General features: G+C 44.4%; 1 protein-coding gene across 1 annotated transcript in view; it reads right to left on the reverse strand.

Moving 5' to 3' along the window:
* The window catches only part of TMEM232 (transmembrane protein 232), an 843,610-nt gene that overhangs the window by 506,681 nt on the left and 312,010 nt on the right, over positions 1–24,919 (reverse strand). Inside the window, exon 4 of the mRNA XM_086963014.1 lies at positions 4,309–4,414. Within this exon, the coding sequence (XP_086819140.1) occupies positions 4,309–4,414 (106 nt within the window). The remainder of the gene's footprint in view (positions 1–4,308; positions 4,415–24,919) is intronic.

Consider the following 24,919-nt stretch of genomic DNA (forward strand, 5'->3'; position numbering starts at 1 on the left):
AAACTTTTATGTCCCTGTTTTTCCACAACAGGAGGCCAGCTCTTCTCAGGCCCTTGGAGACTTTCTTTTCAGGACACAGCTCACAGCAAAGTCCTTGTCAAGCAGGGGGACACAGCACACAGCAAAGTCCTTTGTCCTTCCTTTGGCAGAAATAGCAACTGCAGGCCAACTCCAGACACACAGCAAAGGCAGTACTTCTCCTCCAGCTCTTCAGCTTTTCTCCTCAGCAAAGGTTCCTCCTTGGTTCCAAAGTAGTCTAAAGTTCAAGGGTTTCAGCTCTCATATTCAACCCCAAAAGTCTTTGTTCACTATGTGTGAGTGGTCTTGAACTCCTGGACCCAGTCCAAACCAGTTCTGGGTGCACCCTGCCAGTGCACAACTTCTTCCTTTGCCAATGTGGGCCAGGGTCATCAGACCCACCACAGGAGGTGGAGCCAGCATTGTGGAACGCAGACATAGCCCTATTCAGGCCCAGGTGCTTCCCCTCCCACCACTCCAAATGCAGATATGTCTATTCAACCTGGTGCTGACTCACTCAGAGAGCCACCCCAGCCCCTGCCCCTCTCAAACCAAACAGTCAATCCTCAAACAGGCAGAGGCACACAGAAAGGTTGAACAAGGAAATAGCCACTTTCTAAAAGTGCTATTTTCAAACACAGGATTTAAAAAACATCATTCCTAAGATATGTGCTATTAAACTCTGAGTTCAGGCAAACCAGACTCCAAGTTTCTATCTCGCTCCTATAGGAAGATATGCAGGTAAACATGTTACACAGCATTCCCCATTCTGTCCTATAGGCAAGATAGCTTTTTAATAGTGAGAAACAAAATAAATTGGAAGTAGTTCACTATCAGGACATGTTACACACACTAGTACATGTCCTACCTTTAACATACACTGCACCCTGTCCAGAGGGGTACCTTGGGCCTACCATAGGGGTGTCCTAGGTATAAGAAAAGGGAAGGGTAAGGCCTGGCAAGTGGGTACACTGGCCAGGTCAATATGGCAGTTAGCAAACTGCGCGCAGGCACTGCAGTGGCAGGCCCGAGACATCTCTTTGGGGCTACTCATGTGGTTGGCACAAACAGTGCTGCAGGCCCACTAGTAGCATTGGTATCACCAGCCCTGGTACACTCAGTGCACTTTACTGGGGACCTACTGGTAAGACAAATATGCCAATCATGGATAACCAATCACAATAACAATTTACACAGAGAGCCTATGCACTTTAGCACTGATTAGCAGTGGTAAAGTGCCTAGAGTCCTTTAGCCAACAACCACGGGTCAGGAAAAATAAAGGAGGAAGAAGCAAAGGTTTGTGGCTAACTATGCAAAAAGTGCCATTTCCAACAAGGTTCTTGTTGAAAGAAGGGCGAGTGGAGGGGAGGGACAGTCAAAGGCCTGGTAGGATATAGATCTGCTGAGAGGGTTTAAGGTATTCCAGATTAAAGAAGGCGCACAGCCGAGTAACCGTAGGGTATTGTGGTGTAGTGGGGTATGAGTTTCCAGGCAATGGGGCGGGCGGTAATCCCTCGTAACCGCTCAAGGGTGGATCAGAAATCCACACACAATGCACAAAAACAACAGAAGCCCCTGCTCTAGGATAAAAGTAATTAGAACTCAATGGTTTCTGTTTGGTGTGTCAATATTGACTAAAGCACATTAACCATGTTACAGAGTCAGTACAATGTGCCCAGAAAGAAAGTTCGTAATGGAGTAGAATTCTTCTTAATGAAAACACTTTATTGTTCCTCTTGTTGTGGCCAACACGTGTTTCATCGCAGGGAAACAGACTGCGAATCTTCAGGGCCTTTCTTGCGAGAAAAGACGGGATTTAAGTGTTGAGGCCAAACGACAAACGGCGCCGGGAACCACAATAAAGTGTTTTCATTAAGAAGAATTCTACTCCATTACGAACTTTCTTTCTGGGCACATTGTACTGACTCTGTAACATGGTTAATGTGCTTTAGTCAATATTGACACACCAAACAGAAACCATTGAGTTCTAATTACTTTTATCCTAGAGCAGGGGCTTCTGTTGTTTTTAAAGGCCTGGTAGGACCACGTAGCCCATCTGGGGTTGGGTATGCATTACAGTGCCCTCAGCACCATTCTAAAATAGCCAGTACTATGACCAGGGGTGTAGTCGCATTTATTAGCAGATAAACTGCAACATAGAGGGCAGGGGTCTATAAAAATTCAGACATACCCCAGCTCAACTACTGGCTTTATGTTTTCCATATATTTACCTCTGTTTTGATTGCTAGAAGGCTTTACTCAATAGTTATGCACTAGCATTTAGCATGTGCCAACCCATTTAATTCAGTAATGTCCGGTGGGTGCGACTTCTTCAGTGTCTATACTCTTCCTCTGCCAGCATTGTTCTCTCAACTCCCAGGTAATAGCAAAGTGGTATGATGACGTTACTCGTCGGCTTCCATCTTCTCCTATATAAACACCCAGTGCCTTCTCCTCCTATTTCAGTCACCACTTCTGCACAGACACCCCATTCCATTCTCTTGCTCAATTCATTGTACAGATTCCTTGTACCTCCTTGTGACCCTCTTTTACTGCACTCCATCTCTTTATTAGCGCAACATACCAGTTTCCATTCTTTTCACTCTTCCTGTTTTTGCACTGTCCACATCCTTACTTGCACCACATCTTCAGAAGCGACTCCCTATGCTCTTCCTATTTTACTTTATTTCATGAGCTTTGCAAGAACTAAATCAATCAATCAAGGATTTGTGAAGCGCACTACTCACCCATCAGGGTCTCAAGGAGCTGGGGGGTGGGGTGTGCAGCTCAGAGTCAGCCGAAGAGCCAGGTCTTGAGGCTCTTCATGAAGGTGTGCAGAGTGGGGAAGCGTCTGATGTTGACCGGGAGTTGATTCCAGTTCTTTGTTATGATTTAGGAGAAGCTTCTTCCACCAGCTCTGGCTCTGCGGATGCGGGGGGTTTCAGCGAGGGTGAGGTCAGTGGAGCGGAGGTCTCTCTTGGGTACACGGAAGGAGACTCTATCGTTGAGTTATTGGGGTCCGGTGTTGTGGAGGAATTTGTTGGCGTGTCTATGGGAAGGCAAGGAGGCAACACAGAGGCGTAATAAAGCACAGAACAAGTGCATAGCTGGCCATAAAAGTGCTAAGAAGTTGCAAAACAGGAATATTGGCAGGAGGGGTGGAAAGATTTTCTGGACGAAACACAGACACCACAGTGGGAGATCACTGAATGGAAAAAACATGCCTCTGGCAAACATCAGAGGTCTTGCAGTTAGACTCATGGATGGTGGTGTAGTGATAAATGGATGCTTGGCGGGGAGGCCTGAATACTGCTTTCTACATGTAGAGTCACCACATCCCTCCAAGTAATTTCGAACTCTATTTCCCACCCTTGACTTTGTGTAATGTCCTGATGCATTCTGGGTGTAGAAGTCTTGTTATGCTTCAGTTGCAGTAATTGTAGTAACACACCTAAGATTAAATAATTTCCAAGTGAAAAGTTCAGGCCTGGAGTTAGTATCCGTAAGGACCTGACTGGGTGGCCATCCTAGGTACATGGCGCCCAAACACGTCTTGGAAGTGAGACAGTGTTAGGGACACGGTGAAGTAATCGAGGTGAGTATTTAGTTCAATTTATTTTTCCAGCAATCAGTGCTGTTACACAGCAGTGCAATTCAATGGTTATGTTCTGACTTACAAATACATTCCGAACAGTGATTTTTTGTGCAGCAACCCAGCAAACACTGAAGCCAATAGAAAAAGAGTAAAGAAGCCCACCTTTAAAATATTTAATAGGAGGCTAAAGAGTAAATCATTTCAAATTAGCAACACCAGAGCTGTTTATATGGGTGCTCCTCAAGCTGTTAAAGACTTTTATGTACATGATGTCCATGCACGTGCTGTCTCAGGTGAAATCGTAAATATTACAGGAGGACTGTTGAGTTGCTTTAATATCACCACAAAATATTCACATGAAATTACTAATGAAATGATCATATCTACTGTAGATACAGAGGGTTCGATTCACAAAGATTTTGCTGTGGATTACTAATAGCTATTACCAGTTTCCAAGAGTAACCCACAAGTGCGCAAGAGTAAGGGCCTGATTTAGAATTGGCGGACGGGTACTATGTCGCAAACATGACAGACACAACACCTGCCTTCCTACAATTATTTTTGGATATATTGTACTTGTACTAAGGTGGACAGGACATCTGCCAAGCTCTAGCTTAGGTTGAAGTAGCACCCACTTATACACCAATCTTTGTGAATTGGGCAGAGATTACGGATATTAAAAGACAGACAGTACCTTCTTGGATTTTTCCTTTGCACTGAGCCAACAAAATGAGCTCTGTCCATGCCTTGGGAAGATCCACAAATTCCCCAGTTCCCATAGAGCTGTAGCCTGCTCTTCTCTAAAAAAAAGAAACAATTGATAGAATAATTAATTGACAGGTGTATAGGATCAGATAGTTTACTTTTCCTGTGCAGAATATTGTTTTGGGAAAAGTTAATTAATTTCTGGGTTACTACCAGACAAATAAGCACAGTGTCACCAACAAAGGTTAAAGGCCAGATTTAGATTTGTGCCATAATGGAAACCCCACTAATTTCAGCAGGAAATGCTAAATCTAGAAGAGAATTAACCAACTCGGTTTCCGCCACCACAGGTGTTGTCCAACCAATGAGCCTGCTTTAAAATACATAAGGGCACATCCATAGACGCTTACCAAAATCATTGTTCAGAACTGCAGTGTGACAAAAGTGAACCAAAATTTGGCAGCATACCCCATTGGAACACTTGTGTCTGTATTCATTATGTACAACATATAGTAAACCAATCAAATTTAAAGGTGTAGGGGAGTTGGAAAAAGGAGTGGGAGGAGAGAATGAAAATGACAAATTGGGGGGAATGAAACAGAGAAAATAACAAATTGATTGTGAGTTCATTAGGTATCAGGAGATATACTGTTCATTAAGACTTTTAGGCTTGGTTTAACAGTGCAGCTGTCACCAGACATTACCTAATCAACCTAAAAAGGCTTTAAGAAGCACTGCTAGGACAGAGCTTTGGTTGTAAGGAGTATATGTTTTGATTGGGCTGACGTCGTGTGCTTCCAGAAAAAAGTGCTAGCTCTACACACAGTTGTGATCATTTTGCTTATTTATCCAGCTGCCTGAGCCGGCAAGAGTAAGGCTGCCTGAATTTGAACTTTCAGGGTCGCACACATGACTCTGTAATGTTATTAAAGTGCCTTAGATATCTAGAAAGGTACAGTGTTTTTTGTCTGGCGGCAGCACAGTTGGGAGGAGGGCATTTATTACCATGAGACTTCATAGTACAGTTTTGTGCTTGAGAACCCAGGGCTACACTAATCTACATGGGTTTTTAGGTCTAGCTTGACAATGCAACTAGCATTCAACCTTATGTGATCAGTAAAATAGAGCTTTCAGAGTCCCGCTAAGATAGAGGTATTTAGGCTTCACCCACATCATGGTTCCCATGAGAACTAGATTTGATTGAGCTGACTTTGTGTGCTTCTACTACAATGAGTGCTCGGACTGCACTTGTTGGCTTGTGGTATAGTTTATACTTGTTATAGCAGGCCTGAACTAGTTATGGTGGTAAGCAAACAATCACGTCTATAAGTCTGATCTGTTTATAATAAAATGCTGAGATAAGAACTAGTACTGACTTATTTATTGTGAAACAGATATGTTAAAGTCATTAAGCATTTATAGTTTGATTGTTATTACTCTAAATTAAATCCTACATATAGGTATTTTGTTACATGGAATGTTGTATGCAATGATTTTTGTGTTAGTCACCTAGTGTGGCAAGCCATGGATATAAAAATGGTTTGGTATGTCAGAATACTTGCTGGGCCATCTTAAGGAGATAGTATTTTGCCTAGCCAACTATAATTTTGCAAACCTTTCTAATCTTGTGGCTGTGTCTGATGGTTGCCCTGTGGAAAAGCTTACACTCAAAACTGTAGGCACCAGTTGGTAATAGTAGCATGCTATGTATGACCATTTGGTACACTGGAAACCTCATGTTTGAAGTTATGGTTCTGCTTTGATTATTTATTAGCACAAGTAGACCTGACCAATTCTGAACAACTGAATATATTCTAAAGACACCTGAGGAGTTTGTAAGAAATTACAAAACGTCTTCCAAGGCAAGGCACATTACCATTAGCATAGTGTCCAATTGTTCAATTTCAAAAGAAAAATGTCAATACCCCATCTCATATGAAAGAAAGATTTTTGTGTCCACACAAAATTTGTGAAAAAATGTGAGAAAAGGAAGAAAGTACCTCATGGTAGTAACACCAAGTGAGGCTTGCTGGTTGATACTCACTAGCTCACACATTTATCATCATCTGTAACTTTCTTGCCCAAAAAGAAAAGAGTATGCGGCTTCATAGAATTATCAAAGGTGAGAAAAGGGAAAGAAACAGTGAAAAAACGTGTGTAAATGCACTGTCAGTGCTTGTGTTACTAAAGTGCCCGCTGGTCCCCGTGAGAAGAGAAATGCAATTCTCAATTTTAAAACGAGGTACCACTTACTTCGTACTTGTAATTTTATTTGGTGCCATGAGCGTCCTCACTTAAAAAATGGTTTAATTTAAGCCATTTTCACAAGCTGACATATTTTGTTGCCGCCTATTTATGCAACTTCATCAGGGCTGCCAGGGTAACCTGTATTCGCCTCATTTGTGTCTCACACCAGACCGAGAGGTTGCTGTCATCCCTCGTACCTGCAACCCACTCTTCAGGGAATCACGCAACAACCGGTCACGTGTCCCGATGATAACTGCGATCGTCAGTATCATCATTACCTCGTGTAGCTGGCCGCTTCGTACTTCGTGCTCCGCTTGAAGCAGGAATTGTGTTTGTAGACTGGTGAGTGGGGGGGCAAGCTGACTGTATACCCCCTTAGGCTCCTTTTGTGTTTATTGACTATTTATTAAACATTATGACAAAGGCAGTTGGTCGAGCTTATTAGTTGTGAAAAAATATGTTAAAGCCAGTATGGTTTTAACAGCTGGTTGTTATCATACTGTGTTACAGGACATAGACAGGTGTTTTATTTCATGTAATCTCACAGATTACTGTGGTAGGCAAGGAGTTTGGCATTAACCATCCCCTCTAACAAATCCTGGAGATTTTCATTGTGACTATTCTTGTTAGGCCCTGTTGAGAGGGGTTTTATATCGTTTTGCAAGTGGCTTTTTTTCTATATATTTGTAATTGTATAATTCTATGGATGATGGTTGCTAATTTATTTGCACTTGAATAGGCTGGAGCTAAGCAAAGTATAAAGCCGCTGTTAAAGATGAAAGGCCTCTTAGGAAAAGTCATGCCAGATTTAATAGATTTGATCTGCTGATTATGAAAGCTTATGACAAAGTCAGTAGACCTGACCTACCTATTGTTAAAATCATGTGTTAAAGACAATCAGCTTTTAAGGATGCATCATTAATACACTGTGCTCATTCCTATGGGCAGGTATTTCGTTAGATCTAATTTCACACATTACTGTGTCACGCAAGGGTTTTTGTGTTGGTGAGCCAACCAAACAAAGTACAAACTGTAAGGGATAGAAGACATGCACTACAATAATCCTCTTTTATAAGAGAAAGTATTTTGCTTTGCCAAGTGTAATTTTGTATACATTTTTACTTTTATGACTTAAGCCAGGTGGTTGCCTTATGGAGAGCGTACGCTAAGTACAGCTGCTTGAACTCTTTTTTGTGACAATCCAATGATAACTGTTTTATGCTTGATTGTTCATTATGAAAATGTACTAGAAAGGCAGTAGTCAGTTGGCCTGACATATTGGTTGTAGAAAGCATACGTTAAAGTACATATATGTTTAATGATGAATTGTTATTACTCGGATAGATTACCTTAGTAGCAGAGTCAGCTCTAAGGGGGGTGCGATCGGTACCATTGCACTGGGCGCTGACTTTGGGGGGGGGGGGCATGTTTTAAAGTACAATATGGTTTTAAAAGCACCGGCTGCCGCAGTCCTTGCCTCCAGCAATTTTCAGGTAACCATAAAAATGTCAAGTAACTCTGGTGATTGATGGACCTGCTGCAGAGGGATCGGAGTTTTGTCGAGTGGACGTTTTGACTCATGAAGTAGCGCCGGAGGTTAAAATGCCTGCTGCTAAGCTCATGTGCTATTCCGATTACAAAGTGCATACAATGTAAATATCTCAGTGCGTTACTGCTTCTGTCAGAGAGACCCTTTTGTTACTTGCAGTTTATAAGTGTAAATCCTAATTTAGAATAGTGAGCTATTAACTATCATCAAAGAGCTGCATGTAAACTGCAAGGTATAGATTAGAGTGTTATGATTTTTCCCCCGGTCTTTCATATCATAGTGTTGCAAAAAAGGTTCACTTGGGTAGAAATCAGTTCTTATCAGTAAAGCCAACCCCCAACCGTGGTGTTACATTCTAAATTTTGAGTTTGTGCTTCTCCAGACCAAGCACTCTTATACTATACTGTCTACCAGTATGACTTGTGACTCCTACACCATGTAGTCATCTGTCTTATGTAACATTATCTATACACTGATTTACACACGTATGATTTATTGTCTCCTTGTAATGTGTACGTGGTGTAAAGTGTTCTGACACATTACACTGGTATCAATCAATCAATCAATCAAGCATTTGTATAGCGCGCTACTCACCCGGAGGGTCTCAAGACGCTTGGGGGAGGGGGGTTCGCTACTGTTTGAACAGCCAGGTCTTGAGTTGCTTCCTGAAGGAGAGGTGGTCTTGGGTCAGGCGGAGGTGGATGGGTAGGGAGTTCCACGTCTTGGCAGCCAGGTAGGAGAAGGATCTTCCTTCCGTTGTGGCTCTTCGGATGCTGGGAACGGTGACAAGGGCGTGGTTGGTCGATCGAAGCTGGCGGGTGGAGGTGTAGAAGGTCAGGCGGTCATTGAGGTATCTGGGGCCTTGGTTGTGGAGAGCTTTGTGTGCGTGGGTGAGGAGTCGGAACGTGATTCTCTTGCTGACGGGGAGCCAGTGCAGGTCTCTCAGGTGTCCGGCGATGTGGCTGTGTCGGGGGATATCCAGGATGAGTCGTGCTGAGGCGTTCTGGATGTGTTGGAGTCTTTTCTGAAGTTTGGCTGTGGTTCCGGCATAGAGGGAGTTGCCGTAGTCCAGTCGGCTGGTGACGAGGCCCTGGGTGACCGTCTTCCTGGTTTCGGTGGGGATCCACCGGAAGATCTTGCGCAGCATGCTTAGGATGTTGAAGCATGACGAGGAGACGGCGTTGACTTGTCTGGTCAATGAGAGGGAGGAGTCCAGGATGAAGCCCAGGTTGCGTGCGTGGCACGTTGGTTTGGGTGCGTTGCCCAGGGCAGGGGGCCACCAGGAGTCGTCCCAGACGGTGGGTGATGATCCTAGGATGAGGACTTCCGTCTTATCGGAGTTCAGTTTCAGGCAGCTGTTCCTCGTCCACGCGGCTACGTCCTTCATCCCTTCATGTAGGTTGGTTCTAGCCGTTGTGGGGTTGTTGGTGAGGGAGAGGATCTGCTGGGTGTCATCTGTGTAGGAGATGATGTTGAGGTTGTGTTGGTGTGCGATGGCTGCGAGGGGGCTCATGTAGACATTGAAGAGGGTGGGGCTGAGTGATGATCCTTGTGGTATGCCGCAGATGTCTTCGGTGGCCTCGGATCTGAACGGGGGGAGGCGGACTCTCTGGGTCCTTCCGGCGAGGAAGGAGATGATCCACTCCAGTGCCTTCTCTTGGATTCCGACGTTGTTCAGGCGTTGCACTAGGGTGCGGTGGCAGTCGCAGACCATGTCGAACGCTGCGGAGAGGTCCAGGAGGATGAGGGCTGCTATTTCCCCGTTGTCGAGCAGGGCTCGGATGTCGTCGGTGGCTGCGATGAGGGCGGTCTCGGTGCTGTGGTTGGCCCGGAAGCCGGACTGCGAGTGGTCGAGGGATCCATTTGTCTCGAGGAAGGCGGCCAGCTGTCTGTTGACGGTCTTCTTAATGACTTTGGCAGGAAAAGGAAGTAGCGAGATGGGTCGTAGTTTTTGAGATCGGTGGGGTCCGCTGACTGTTTCTTCAGTAGGGCGCTGAGTTCTGCGTGCTTCCAGCTCTCTGGGAAGGTGGCGGTGTCGAAGGAGGTGTTGATGATGTCCCGGAGGTGGGGTGCGATGACGGCGTCGGCCTTGTTGAAGACGTGGTGAGGGCAGGGGTCGGTTGGTGATCCGGAGTGGATGAAGTTCATCGTGCGGATGGTGTCTTCGGTGTTGATCGGGGTCCAGGCTCGGAGGGTGGTGGTGGGGGCCGTTGGTACGGTCGTGGGGTGCGTCGGCTGTGTGCTGAAACTGTTGTGTATGTCTGCGATCTTACTGTGGAAAAACGAGGCGAGCGTATGAGTGGCGCTATAAAACAAAACGCTATAAAACAAAAGAAATGTATGTGAGAGAAAGTGGTAATGGAGACTTGAGGGACACTGCTGAAGGGTGGTAGTGAGGGAATCCATGGAGAAGGAGGTCATTGGGGGGCACCAACAGACATTGTCGCACCGGGCGCCACCAGCACTTAGGCCAGCCCTGCTTAGTAGCCATGGGTTTAGGAGTTGATTACCCGTGCAGACAAAAGATAAGTATAGATTTGCACTGCGAGAATCCTTGTTAAGCCTGCTAGAAGAGACACTATTTAGCTTTGCTAATTATAATTGTAATTCTGCATACATTTGCAATTGCTTGACTGTATGTTTGATGGTTGCTTTGTGAGGAAGATTACACTAACTTCAGTAGGCCTGAGTTAGGTTTGCTGACAAACCAATGTTAACAGCTATAGGCTTGATTGGTGTGGTGGGATGCCATGGGTCCTGCCTATTTAGTATGAAAATACATTACAAAGGCAGTAGGTGTGGCTTATTTATTGAGAAAATCATATGGTAAAGCCAATCAGCCTTCAACAGTGGATTTTTATCACATTTACCGGCCAGAGAAGGGCATTTGGTTACATGCAATTTGGGCGTCGGTGACACTCTCTGGCAAACCCTGAGAGTTTAATTTCACTGTATTAATTCTAGGTAGTCTCCATCGAAAGTGCTTATGTATTGTTGTGCAAACTGCAATTTTGAACATATTTGCAATTTTATAAATGAATGCCTGATGTTTGCGGTTTATGTGCACTTCGATAGCCCTCATTTTATATAGTGTCAAGACATTGGTAAAGTCTAGAAGCCTTATTGGTTCAATGGGTAAAGTATGTCAGATTCCTTTTACATGTGGTATGTTTATAATGAAAAGTTATGACAAAGCAAGAAGGCCTTACTTATTGTGAAGAACATGTGTTAAAAGCAATGGGCTTTTTATGGGTGGATTGTGATACACTGTGCTAAAGCCAGTAGTCAGGTATTTTGTTACTCGGAATCTCGCAGATTATTGTAGTAGGCAAGAGTGTGGGTGTTGGTGACCTTCTTGAATAAACCATGGTGCTCAACGATTTGCACTTTGGTAATCCTTATTAGACACCATTAGCAGGAATTTTATATTGTTTTCACAACAGGATGTTGTGCATATTTATGGTGTGGTTATGATATGCCTGATGGTTGCCTTGTGGAAAGGTTTATGAACCAACACAGAATGTCCCATTTGGATGTGATGGCACACCAATGATATAGGTTATAGTCCTAATTGTTTATAATGAAAAGTGTTGATAAAGGCAGTAGGACTGACATATTGACTGTGAAAAGCCTATGTGAAAGTCAATAGTCATTTAAGGGTAGATTGTTATCACTATTTATTAAAACTTACAGGCATGTATTGTGCTACGTGGAATCACACAGATTACCATATTAGGCAAGGGTGTTAGTGCTGTTGCCCCCTCTAACAAATCGTGGGTATAGAGTACACTGTCATGATCCCTGTTACCCCTCTTTGGAGAGATTGTATTTTGCTTTGCCAAGTATAATTTTGTATACGAGGTGGTTTTATCACTGTATGCGAGATGGTTACCTTGTGGAAAAGCTTATCCTCAGTAAAGAAGGCCTCAGTTGGCTAAGGTAACTTATAAGCCAATGATAACAGCTACAGACCTGTTTGGTTCACCAGGAAAACATATTTCTTTTGCAATCGGTCTGATCTGTTTGCTATGAAAAGTTTTGATAAATGCATTAGATCTGACTTATTGATTGTGAAAAGTATATGTTAAAAAGCATTTAAGGGTTATTTTTCTGTATTAAAGCCTAAAGATACCTATTTTGTTACATGAAATATCTCTGATTACCTTTGTAGGTAAAGATTTTAATGAAGATTACTGCCTTTGACAAACCCTAGGGGAGAAGATTTGCACTGTAAATATGTAAATGTGTATGTAAATGTATTTGAGCTTATATAGCGCACAGCTACCCACAAAGGGTTTCCCGGCGCTTGCTTAGGGAACCCGTCCTGGTATTCCCCTGTGAGATAACCCCGGCAGGGTATCCACAAGGTGAAAGCCAGGCATCCCGCCGCGAGGGGCCGTTGTGGAGATTAATCAAGCTATTGCCCAGAGTCGCAGAGTGTGAACCCATGAGTTGAGAAGGCACCGGAGCGAGAATTATCGAGTCCGTGGAATTTTTTTGAGCCCAAGACCCGCTGAGGCGGGGAATTGAACCCTGGTCCAGGGCCGATCTCAGCTTCCAGTTCTGCCGCTTCTAACCCCTGAGCCACACTTCTCCACAAATAGTGCATGTAGGATGACTTATTAAGTGCCTAATCCCAATAATGACATAAAAGGCACTTTCGTTCATAAGCCAAACCTATTGTATTGCAGAACATGTTTGCATTTAGGAGGTGGCATGTTCCATAATTCTGTCATTTGGTTTGCTCCTAGCCTTTTTCTTGTCTATTAAATTACAGAAAGCTTAGTGACTTTGTTACAGAGTAGATTTCTTTCCTATTTGGTCTTCTGTGTGACTAGCTATGTCAAGTCCTTGGGGGTTAAATTATGTATAGCATTCCAGATGATGGATAAGGAGTTTAATATGCCTTGTTGTTTGATGGTCAGGTATTTTAGTTTGGAACAATAGAAGGATATCTGTTCATGTGTTTTCGACCCAAAATCATTCTTGTGGCTCTATTTTGGACCAGGCGTTGAAGAAGACTGATGAGCAGCAGACTAGTTTGGATAGTACAAGAGATAAAATGAGAAGGATTGTTTGTGTCACGCCCAGCATGGAGTAGATTTGATCATGCTGTAGAGGAGATGATGTGCGTTTTTAGATATTGCATGGGTTTGAGGAGGTAAATGAGTGATCTAAGTCAAAGATAACTCCTAGATTGTGCACTGTTTTGAAAGGAGCATTGAGATGTTCATGTTTTGAAGGCCAATTAAAAGGATTTTCATACCAAACATTAAAGTTTCGTTTTTTTTAATGTTAAAACAGAAAGGATTGTACGTCCAGCTTTTGGTAGCTAGAAAAACTTGGGCAAGTGGCTGAGATGTCAGGACTGTCTTGTTGGAAGTTTATTCAGATTTGGGTGTCATCAGCATAAATTTGAAAGTTTATACCAAATCAGGAAATTGCATCAGACCAAACATATGTATGAAAAAGTGTAGGGGAGAGAGACTAGCCTTGCTGAACACCGTAACTGATCCTGGTGTGCTTAGATGTGTGCTGCCTGAGTTTGACACATTGTTTCCAGTTGAAAAGAAAGATCATATCCCAGCATGGGCTTTTCCATGAATTCAGAAATTACTGTCAAGACAAGAAGGAAGTAATTAGCGATCAATTGTGTCAAAGGCTGCAAATAAGTCTTAAAATATTAGTGTTGCATTGTGGCTGCTGTTTTATATACTGAATGGTGTTTAGGGTTGCAGTTTCTCTAAAACAGTGTGGTCTGAATCCTGATTGGTAATCTCAAAATAGATTATTTGTTTTTAGGAATATCAGCGTGAAGGGGGCTAAAGAACAAGTAGTTACTTACCTTCGGTAACACTTTTTCTGGTAGATACAGTATCTGCCTGTGGATTCCTCACCTTGTGAATATCCCCCTGCGTCAGCAACGTTCGGAAAATTCTTTTGTAGCACGCCGGCATGTACGACGTCATAGGAGCACGGCAGCGCGCGCGACTCCGACTGACGTCACCGACTCCTTATTAGGCCTACGTCGGCGTGATGACATCAGTTCCGCCTTTTTTCCATGCCTTCGAGGCACCCGGATGGACCAATGACTGTAGATATACACATATACAATGTATATAGTCATATAATTCAAAAATACACACACATAGTGCATAGCCAAGGTATGAAAAACCCAATATATATATATATAAAAATAAATATACATAAAATACATAAATACAGGTATAGAAGAGTGGACAACGGGGAGGCGGGTGGGCATGTGAGGAATGCACAGGCAGATACTTTATCTACCAGAAAAAGCATTACTGAAGGTAAGTAACTTGTTCTTCTGATAGATACATCTGCCAGTGGATTCCTCACCTTGTGAATAGAGTCCCACAGCAGTCCCCACTCCCGAAGGAGGGTGTCCTCTCTCCTATGCCAGAAAATATTGCAGGACAGAGCGCGTAAAATGGCCATCCCTCCTCACCTCGCTATCCAAGCAGTAATGCTTTGCAAAAGTGTGGAGGGAGGCCCATGTCGCTGCTCTATAAATGTCCTCCACAGGAACACCCCTAGACAAAGCTGATGTTGATGACTTTGCTCTAGTAGAATGAGCCCTTATACCCTCTGGGGGTTCCTTACCAGCCAGGGCGTAGCAGATCTTGATGCAAATTATGATCCATCTTGAGAGTGTGCGCTTGTGCACAGCCCGCAAATTCCACAAAGACCTGGTCATCCACTCGATAGTCTTTCGTTCTATCAAGGAAAAAGCTCACCACCCTCTTAGGGTCCAGACGGTGAAGACGCTCCTCCTCCTTGGAATGGTGAGGGGGAGGATAGAAGGTAGGAAGGGTAATAGACTGTCCTAAATGGAATGGAGTAACCACCTTAGGCAGAAAAGCAGCCCTGGTCCTAAGAACCATTCGTTCAGCATGAATGGTCAAGAATGGGGGCTTTGAACTAAGAGCTTGAAGCTCACTTACCCTCCTTGCTGAGGTAATTGTAACTAGGAAAATCATCTTAAAAGACAACAACCTCAAGGGACAATTATGCAGAGGTTCGAAAGGAGAACCCATTAGATAAGTAAGCACCAGATTCAAGTCCCATTGAGGCACAATAAAGGAAGTAGGCGGAAACTTATTTGTAAGCCCCTTCAGAAATCTCAAAACAATAGGAGTATTTCTGACAAACGAGCCCTCAAAGGATCGATGGACTTCTCTCTGCACCAGACAACAAATTTGGACCATCTATAAGAATAAATGGATTTAGTGGAGTTACACCTAGCCTATAAAATGACATCCACCACATCGTGCGGGAGTGAAAAATAATTCAGGTTGCCCCATTCAATCTCCAGGCAGGAAGGTGTAAGGTCTGGAGGTGGGGGTGTAGAACCTACCCCTCCATCTGAGAGTGGAGATCTGCCCTGAAAGGGAGACGGAGCGGCGGGCACGAGGAGAGGTGGAGAAGATCTGTGTACTACACTCTTCTCGGCCAATCCGGGGCGATCAATATAACTTTGGCCGGTCTTGTCGAATCTTCCTCAGAACCCGAGGAATCAAGGGTGTGGGAGGAAACGCGTAAAGGAGTTGTGAGCCCCAACTCAACTGAAACGCGTCCCCAAAGCTCCCAGCATCGGATACTGGAGACTGCAGAACGACGGGCAGTGAGCATTCTCGCGAGTGGCGAACAGGTCCACCTGAGGAGTTCCCCACGTCTGAAAGACGTGACAAACTACCTCCGGATGGAGCCTCCACTCGTGGTCGGCTGAGAACTGCCGACTGAGACTGTCTGCACACACGTTCAGAACTCCGGCCAGATGATTTGTCATCAGACAAATCTGATGGTCCTGAACCCAGGACCAGAGACGCAGAGCCTCTCTGCAGAGAGACTGCGACCCTACTCCTCCCTGTTTGTTGACATACCACATCGTGGTCATGTTGTCCGTCAGGACTTGAACCGACCGACCGCGAAGGTAAGGGAGGAAGGCCTTGAGTGCCAAATATATCGCCCGCAATTCCAGAAGGTTGATGTGAAGCAACCTTTCCTCTGGAGACCAAAGGCCCTTGACCTCCAGATCCCCCAGATGAGCACCCCACCCTAGAGTGGATGTATCCGTTATCACTGTGGCCACAGCTGGAGGCAGTTCAAAGGGCTTCCCTTGAGACAGGTTGCCTTCCACTCCCCACCAAGTCAGATACGCTGCAGTTTCTCTGGAGATCCTCACAGACTCCCTGAAATCTCCGTTGTGTTGATACCACTGCCTGCGGACGCACCACTGGAGTGCCCCCATGTGCCAGCGTGCATTGTTGACCAACAGAATGCAGAAAGCCATAAGACCGAGCAAGCGAAGGACCTTCAGGACTGGAACAACAGCTTCATTGAAAAATAAAGGAATCAACTCCTATATGTCGCGAATCCTTTGAGGAGGAGAGAATGCATGACACACAGTTGTATCCAGTACCGCACCTATGAACAGGTTTCACTGGGAGGGCACCAGGTGAGATTTGGGTACATTTATCGAAAAACCCAACCTGTGTAACAACTGAGTTGTCTCTTGTAGATGATGGAGCACTATCTCTGGAGACTCTGCTTTGATCAGCCAGTCGTCCAGATAAGGGAATACCGGAATCTCTGACCTTCTGAGATGTGCAGCCACCACATCCATCATCTTGGTGAAGACTCAAGGCGCAGTAGTAAGACCAAACGGAAGGACCGCAAACTGGTAGAGTTGCGAACCCACTGTAAAACGGAGATACTTCCTGTGCGACTTCAGGATTGGGATGTGAAAATACGCATCCTGCAAGCCGATTGACACCATCCAGTCCTCTTCCAGCAGCGCCTGAAGAACCTGTGCAAGGGTGGACATCTTGAACTTCAAGATCCTGAGATCCAGGATTGGACGAAGCCTGCCATCCTTCTTGGGTATCAGGAAATACCGGGAGTAGCACCCCTGACCCCTTTCCTGCTCTAGAACCACCTCTATCGCATCCTTTCTGAACAGTACCTGTACCTCTTCCTGAAGGAGCAACAGGTGGTCCTCCGAGCAAAAACCCTGGCAAGGAGGGTAATTGGGAGGGAATTCCCGAAAGGGAAGAGCAGACCCATTCTCTACGAGATTGAGAACCCAAAGATCTGAAGTAACAGATTCCCAATCCCGTAGAAAATAAGTAAGCCGATACCCTACAGGACCCACATGATCCGGAATGGCGGATCTAGGGCTGCTTTGCTGTTGTTGGTGGGGGGTGGGTATTAGAGGAGGAAGTAGAGGAGGAGGAGGCTTGACGTCCACGAGGACGACCCCTTTGTCTCTCCCAGTAGGACTTGTACAAAGGATTTTGTTGCTGCTGCTGTTGTTGGTTCTGCTTAAAGGTACGAAAAGTAGACCTTCCAAAACCCTTGTACTTCTTGGTGAAAGAGCCTTTAGTCTGCAGGCCCAAAGATCTTGCTGTCGCCCTGCTATCTTTAAAGCTTTCCAAGGCAGCATCAGTGTTTTTCCCGAAAAGGCCTGTGCCATCAAAAGGCAAATCCATCAAAGCAGCCTGGACATCAGCTGAAAACTCGGAAGTCTTTAACCAAGCCACTCTTTTAGTGGCAATCGAAGACCCCATGATCCTAGCCACTGAATCCGCTGTGTCCATACCACTTTGTATGACCTGACGAGCTGCAGCCTGCATGTCAGATATCACTTCACTAAAGTTCTTCCTATCCTCCTCAGGAAGCTTAGATAGCTGCTTCACTGTGTCGATCAAAGCATGAACATATCTGCCTAGCAGACAAGTAGCATTCGTGGATTTTAGGGCCATACTACTTGACGAAAACACCTTTTTCGCATGTTGATTCTGCTTTTTAGAGTCTTTATCTCCAGGAACCTGGGGAAAAGCACCTGCTGATTTTTTTGACCAAGCAGCTGTAGCAGGGTTTCCGTTCTCCCACAGAACTGTGCATAGAGATCTAGAACCTCAGTGAGTTAGGATGATCCAAAACTCATCTCAGTGTCAGAAATCCCCTTACCTAGCTAGCTACAGTGTCTCATGGATCATTATGGAATGAACCATGTCTTAGACAAACCAGAACATGATCTTTAGAATACCTCAGGAATCGTGGAACACATGAACACTCTTTCGTTATATAATCATTTCAAACCAAAACTGAGAGTCAAAGAACACAAGTGCAAGTTTGAAATATTTATTATTCAATGCAAAGTTCTCAAACGCAGCATCTTGTATAATACCAAAATGCAGATTATAAAAATCAGAGTCAGCAGCATAGTCACTAATCCATAGTAAGCAAAAGGTGCTAGCATGTTATAATGCAAATTCTATAGAAATCTATAGCACCTATATTTCGCGCACCCTATCTAGCATATTATTTTATATATATGAAGGTCTCATTCGGGCTTTTAGCAGGGCGGCCCCATACCTCTCAATGTCAGTAGGAGCAGTTCACATCAACAGCTTCCAGCTCTCTTCATGCGCAGCACCAAGTGTCTGCGTTCATTCCGTGTAACTCTATCTTAAACCCGCGTAGAGCCCAAAATGTTGGCATCAACATTATTTGTGTTATGTCTAATGTGGTGCGAGGATCAGGCCTCCCAGCAACCTTGTGTTAGGTTAATCTTAGAGTGTGCAGCTCTCAGTGTGCAGACAGTTGTACCAAGTGTACCAGGCAAAGCTGATAGCATAGAAATAACATATTATTCTCAAATAAACCACCTCACCGCTTCTAGGGTGAAAGCTACAACAACAAGTATGTGTCGTGTGCAAAACTGAAGCCGAAGGCAAACCGGCTGTTTAAACATGTAATACACTCATGCTAACTTAACGCAATATATGTAATGAAGTATCCATATGACACCCCCCCATTGGTCCGAGCACCGTCAAACATAAGGGAAAAGGCAATACTAAATCAGACACAACAATTGAAAGCAAAGTTCAATAATCTTGAGCTAAAATAAGCTAAAAATATGTATGAATGAATATGTATGAATGCCTACAGTGGCCTCAAATCTAAAAAAATAAAAACAAAACTTTTGAACCAAAAGTCGTCCGCCAGGTCTCAAAAATATGAAACGTAGGACCAGGTCTCATCAATTCAAATGTTTGTAAGAGAAAAAACAAGGCACTTATCCGATTTCCAAAGTCATGTGCCACATTGACGTTATCCCCAGCGACATCACGTGATTGTACTCTCCATCAGCTGAACATAGTCCATCCCTCCAATTCAGCGAGGGGAAAGTCATATTTCACAACAAAGCATTCCTCCCAGGCATCTCACGATTGGAAAGTATATGCAAAGAAAGTTGCAACAGCCTCCAGCATGAAATCACTGCCATCATCCGAAAATAGTTCAGCAATCCAATTTAGCAATGGGAAAGAACATACGTGCTCCTCCAGCATCGGATCCTCCTGTAACGTCAGAGGACAACTCGGTGGGTTCACCAGATCGCTGTGTGTCAGAAAGGCATCCGCCGCTGCAGAGATCTCCCATTGGCCCAGAACTCCATTTATCGCTGCCAAGGCCATAACTCTCTCGCCAGAACAGATCAGCTCGTGAGCCACCACGGGACGCATTAGCTGATCAAAATCGACGTCAGGAGCAGTCCTCAAGCATAGGCACAAATCAATGGCCCAATCGAACTAGCAGTTCAGGCAGTGAAACACAGGTTGGACACACGTGAAGTCGGTGAACCGAAATGACAATCTATAGGCCGTGCTTAATGCTGCAAGCGGCAATGTTCCATAGTAATTGAGCATCCGATTACGGCACAGTGTCAGGAGGCGTTGAACGGCGTCTTGCGCAGGATGGGCATCCATGTTTTATGAAGAAAAACACCAACAGAATGCCTGCTGCTACAGCCAGCAACACAGGTAGTCCACCAAACAGACTCGAAAAAATAGAGTGGAAAAACGTGGGAATGATACCAAAAACTTTTTCAAACGTAGTCACGAGGCCACTGCTTACTAACTTAAAAAAATGTGCAAGCCCAGTCGTTGAAGAAGCATTAAAAATCTGGTGCACCAGTTCACAGAAATGAAACGGCAAATCAGTATTTAAAAGCGCCTGCACCTCTGTGCGGGTGTTAGCTATGTGAAGGACATAAGTTTCCCGGGCCGAACTCAGGGTCACTTGTTTTTGAGACAAAAGGGCCCTTATTCTGCTTAAACCATTGAATTTTGCTTCCAAGGTTGGAATCTGTGGCCAGATGGAGACATCTGAAGACCCATGCGTGGGTGGGTATAGAACATTCTTGCAGCACACCACACGCTCTGATACAGTTACCACATAAGCCACACCAATTAATAAACCACAACATAATTCGTTGTTTAAAAGTAAATAACTACCATTAGCTAATAATGTAAACGTGGGAACTACTGCTGGAACTGGCGTGCCTTTTAAAACACATGCTAAATTTGGGCGGTCCTGATTACAAGAACCGTGTAACTGAATGTGTCTGCATATTAATGACTGGTCAGGTGACTGTGTGCAATCCTCACCATTAAGATTCACTTCTTTTCCATCCTTCAGACATCTGTAAGTGTATGGTAATGACCATGCCTCGTGTAAAAATGCATTGCCTAGTGGTTCATATCGTCCTATAGCAATATACCGCATACAGTTAGTAAATTTATATAAAGGAAATGGTAATGTAATTAAACTATGAATCAGCCACGTGGCAGTAGTGGTTTCAGCAACAGAGAAAGGCAAGGATTCTAGCTTCTCAATATGTAACATAGAAAATGATGCATCACGCATTGAAAGCATGCGCTGTTTTTCAGTAAGATTAAAAGGGGCGAAAAGGGATGAAACGTTCAATGAGTTCCAGGGAACTCGACCTGCCTTAATTGTCTGTAGAGTCCAGGCAAACTGCATTACAGAACGTAATTGATTTTGACCATGGTATAACGTGGACACTTCATCATGTACAATATCAACAACAGAAGAAACAATATTATCCAACGTGTAAATCCTGGAAGAAAGCATGTTAATACTGTTATCTACTACTGCTAGCACTTTTTCCAAATTTGCTTGATCAATCGCTCTCAGGCGTTTAGCTGCCTCAACCTGTGAAAACTTCCAAATTTCATTGTATACAGCATAAATAAAGCGTTTAGATCTACCCCTAGTCGGGCCTTTTATAAAATCATTTAGCTCTATATTCTCATTCAACTGGGACAGATGCAGTTTAACTGCAGCCAAAGTGGAATGTTGTAACCAGTTCTGACACAATTTACCTACTGAATAAGTGGTAACAGTGTGATCTGTTTCGAACCTGGGATCTGGCCTGATGTGCGTAAAACCTTCAGATAAACCCAAAAACCTACGTTGGCAAGCATCAGTGCTTCTTTGCCACAAAAGCCACCCCTCCGGATCAAAACGGGAAATATTAAAGGAGGAATTCTGCAAAAGCGCTTGTATCCCACTGATGGATATTGTAGTGAAATTACTCCAACCAGAATACTCTTCCAAGTCAGGGATAGTAGGGGTATTTAATTTTTTAGATGTAGCCAATCCAAAACATGTTGTTTGAGAAACAGTAGAATTTAAAAACAACATGTGATTCGGGATGAGACATGCACGATGCAAAGCCTCAGTGCCTTGTACCTGCCAATCTTTGGTACCCCAAACCGATTTAAGGTCAATAGCATCCTTCCATAACTCATAGCCATCCACAGATAACCTTTCTAAAAAGGACTTTGAATACAGCAATTTTGTATCAGTAAGTCTAACTTTGGGCATGAATTTCTTGTTCACTTTAAAATAAAACAACTCAGGATTCGATTGATTAAAATCTGTAAAATAAGAGTATTTTCCCAGAAATGTACTTGAACTCCCCTGTAAGGGAGTAGGGCAATGTTCCCACTGAGTGTAATTCACAGGAACCCTCCTGGAACTTGTCTTGTGTAAGAAATGATTCCCATAATGTTGATAACAAAACAAATCACCATAATTGACAGAATCTAAGTACAAATCCTCAGCATCAAAGGCCGCATAATATTTCAAATCAGAGAACAATGCTTCTACGGCCTGAAGATCCCAATCATCAGAACGAACATTTTGCTTAATCACATCTCCCATGTTTACTCTAAGCACATTAGGAACATTAATAACTTCTGTGGGGCCATGTATCTGAAACCTAACCGCATCCCACACAATCCCATCAAGGACTGGCCAAGCAGTAATCTGTACTGAATGTAAGTCTCTCTTTAGTCTGTGTACTGAATGTGAGGAGGATAGAGGGGCCAATGTTCCATTAAGGTACCGAATTCCTGTTCTTTCTTTCACATAATGGCCATCGATCAGTCGGAAAAAATAAAACACAAAACCAATCGACATAAAAAGATGAAATAAAAATAGTATTAGCCAAATGTATGTCCAAGGTGGAATTAAAAAATGTTTTTTAAACAACGTGGCATATTTTGCAATAGTCGATGGTTTCTTTGAAAGTTCCGAATCAGAGTCAAAAGAGAATCTGGATTGGTTAGCCAAACGAGCTTGTAAATCGGACATGGATAAATCAGCAGGATCTGCATAGGTCACCTCATCAATGTTAGTAACAGGAATAGTATTTAATAAAGGACTGGATATGGCAGGCATCTCGAGGGACACCTCCTGATCTGCACCAGATGTAATAGCCAGCACAGAGTGCCTCACCATGGAAGGACAGGATACAGCCGGTGTCATGCTATGAAGAATCGGCCACCCTGTGTGTCTTGACATTGTCAATAGAAATAAATCTGTTTTCTTTACGACCTGGAAGTGGTGGTAAAATGACTGTTCTTGTGCCCTTCACTCCAAGTACTCGGACTGGTGCTCGATATGAGGGACCAAACTCTTTCTTGTTATCGATCTTCTCTCGAACCAGTTCTCCAACTTGGGGTAGCCAGCCAACTACCGGGATCTGCAACGCATCATCCGACGTGGAGGGCAAGTGTTCCTTTGCAAGACTGTCTCTGGTCTTTTGTAGATTCTGTAAAACATTGCAATGTTCATCTACGTCAAAGGCCCCGGCCTGGGCCTTGTAGTCCGGCCCATCAAGGTCAGGTACATACATCTTGATACCAAAGAGCATTTCGTATGGGGTCCGCCCACCCAGAGACCTTCTAGGGAGATTATTAAGCGCACGCTGCACGCCATAGAGGTGGGTCAGCCAGTTTCTACCAGTGCCTATAACACGGGCTGTCAAAGATTGCTTTAAGTCGCGGTTCATTCTTTCTACTACAGAATTGCCCTCAGGCCTGTAGGGGCTTGAAAACTTCACCTGTACTCCCAACGAAACCATAGCATCCTTATACGCCTTAGAGGCGAAAGCCGGACCCTGGTCCGAATGGAAAGTACCACAAGCAAAGATTCCCACAAAGACACGCAAATCCTTAATGACAGTTCGCGAATCAGCGCTTCGATGCGGCCATACCCATACAAAGCGTGTGCATGAGTCAACTGCTACTAAGATGTATTTATACGCAGTATCAGAAGAAAAAGGACCGCAGTGATCCAAATAAACACAACCAAGTGGTTTATTAGAGATGTACAACTGTGTCTGAGGCGGACGCGCAGCAGTAGAAGGCTTGATCTGCTGACAAATGTCACACATAAGGACATAATCGCGCGTCTGTTTGTACAGTCCCCGCCACCAGAACCTCTGTTGTAGCTGAGATACAGTGGCTGAGACGCCCGCATGCGCAGACGCCACACCTTCATGAGCCGCTGTAATCAGAGAAGCTCTGCGATCCGAGTTGGGAACTAGACGCTCTCCAACTTCAGGAATTTTCACATAAGGAACCTTATCGGGACTTAAGTGGTATGTGTACTTCGAAGGGAACCCCGCAGGATATTTACCTCCCTTCTCCGTGGCAGCAACAGCCGCCAAGATGTCATCATCTATTTTGCTTTTGGACCTCGTGACCGCTGCAACTAAGTATTTTGATACCGCTGACTTCGCTGCTTCATCAGCAAGCGAGTTGCCAACAGCGTGGACCCCCACGCGCTGGTGGCCGAGAGTATGAATCACAAACACGAGCGGCAGTTTCTCTTTAAGTTCCGCCACTCGGACCCAGATCATTTTATGTTTTATTGTGCTACCCTTGGAATCACGAAAATCATTCTGAATCCAAAAGAACAAGTTCTCATTGTAAGACTGGACACAGTAGTAAGAATCACTTACGATTAAAGTTGTCACACAAGGATCAGCGTACTCCAATGCGAGCATAAGAGCACGGAGCTCTGCTAATTGTGCGGTGCAGTCCCCTAGCGTTTGCGTATGCACAACACTGGACTTGAACTCATCGTTCACCATGGCACCGACCACAATGGCGCAAGCGGAAACGTAGGCGTGTTTAGAGCCATGCGCAACCTGCGCCGAACCATCCGTGTAAATGATACAATGGAAATCCTCCAACGGCCGCATTGCTAAAGGAGCAGGATGAACGAATTCATACTGTAAATACTCCTGCGACCGTAAAGCGGCGTCAAAAATAAACGTGACATCCTGAGATGTCAAGGATGTAGCCCACTGAATCCACCGAGGGTGCAAAGCTTTAGAATTCGGTACACTGGCTTTCGTGACCGCCTCCAAGGCTAGACACGGGGTGACAACCAACATGCGCTTTCCCTGCGACAGGGCACGTTCCTTAAGAATTGCCATCTGCACAGCCGTTAAAACTTTCTCCACAGTGGAAAAACGCAGTTCAGCCGAAGTGTACAAGTGTGACTTGTAAGCAATAGGTACAGTATCCCCTTCATTAAAAGTCAGGTACGTGAAACCCACCGTCCCAGGGATAATCCTTATCACCAGGTTGGTCTGGTTATCACGAGTCTGTAA

This window comes from Lissotriton vulgaris, chromosome 3_1, assembly GCF_964263255.1.
Source record: "Lissotriton vulgaris chromosome 3_1, aLisVul1.2, whole genome shotgun sequence".
NCBI classification, from domain to species: Eukaryota; Metazoa; Chordata; class Amphibia; order Caudata; family Salamandridae; genus Lissotriton; species Lissotriton vulgaris.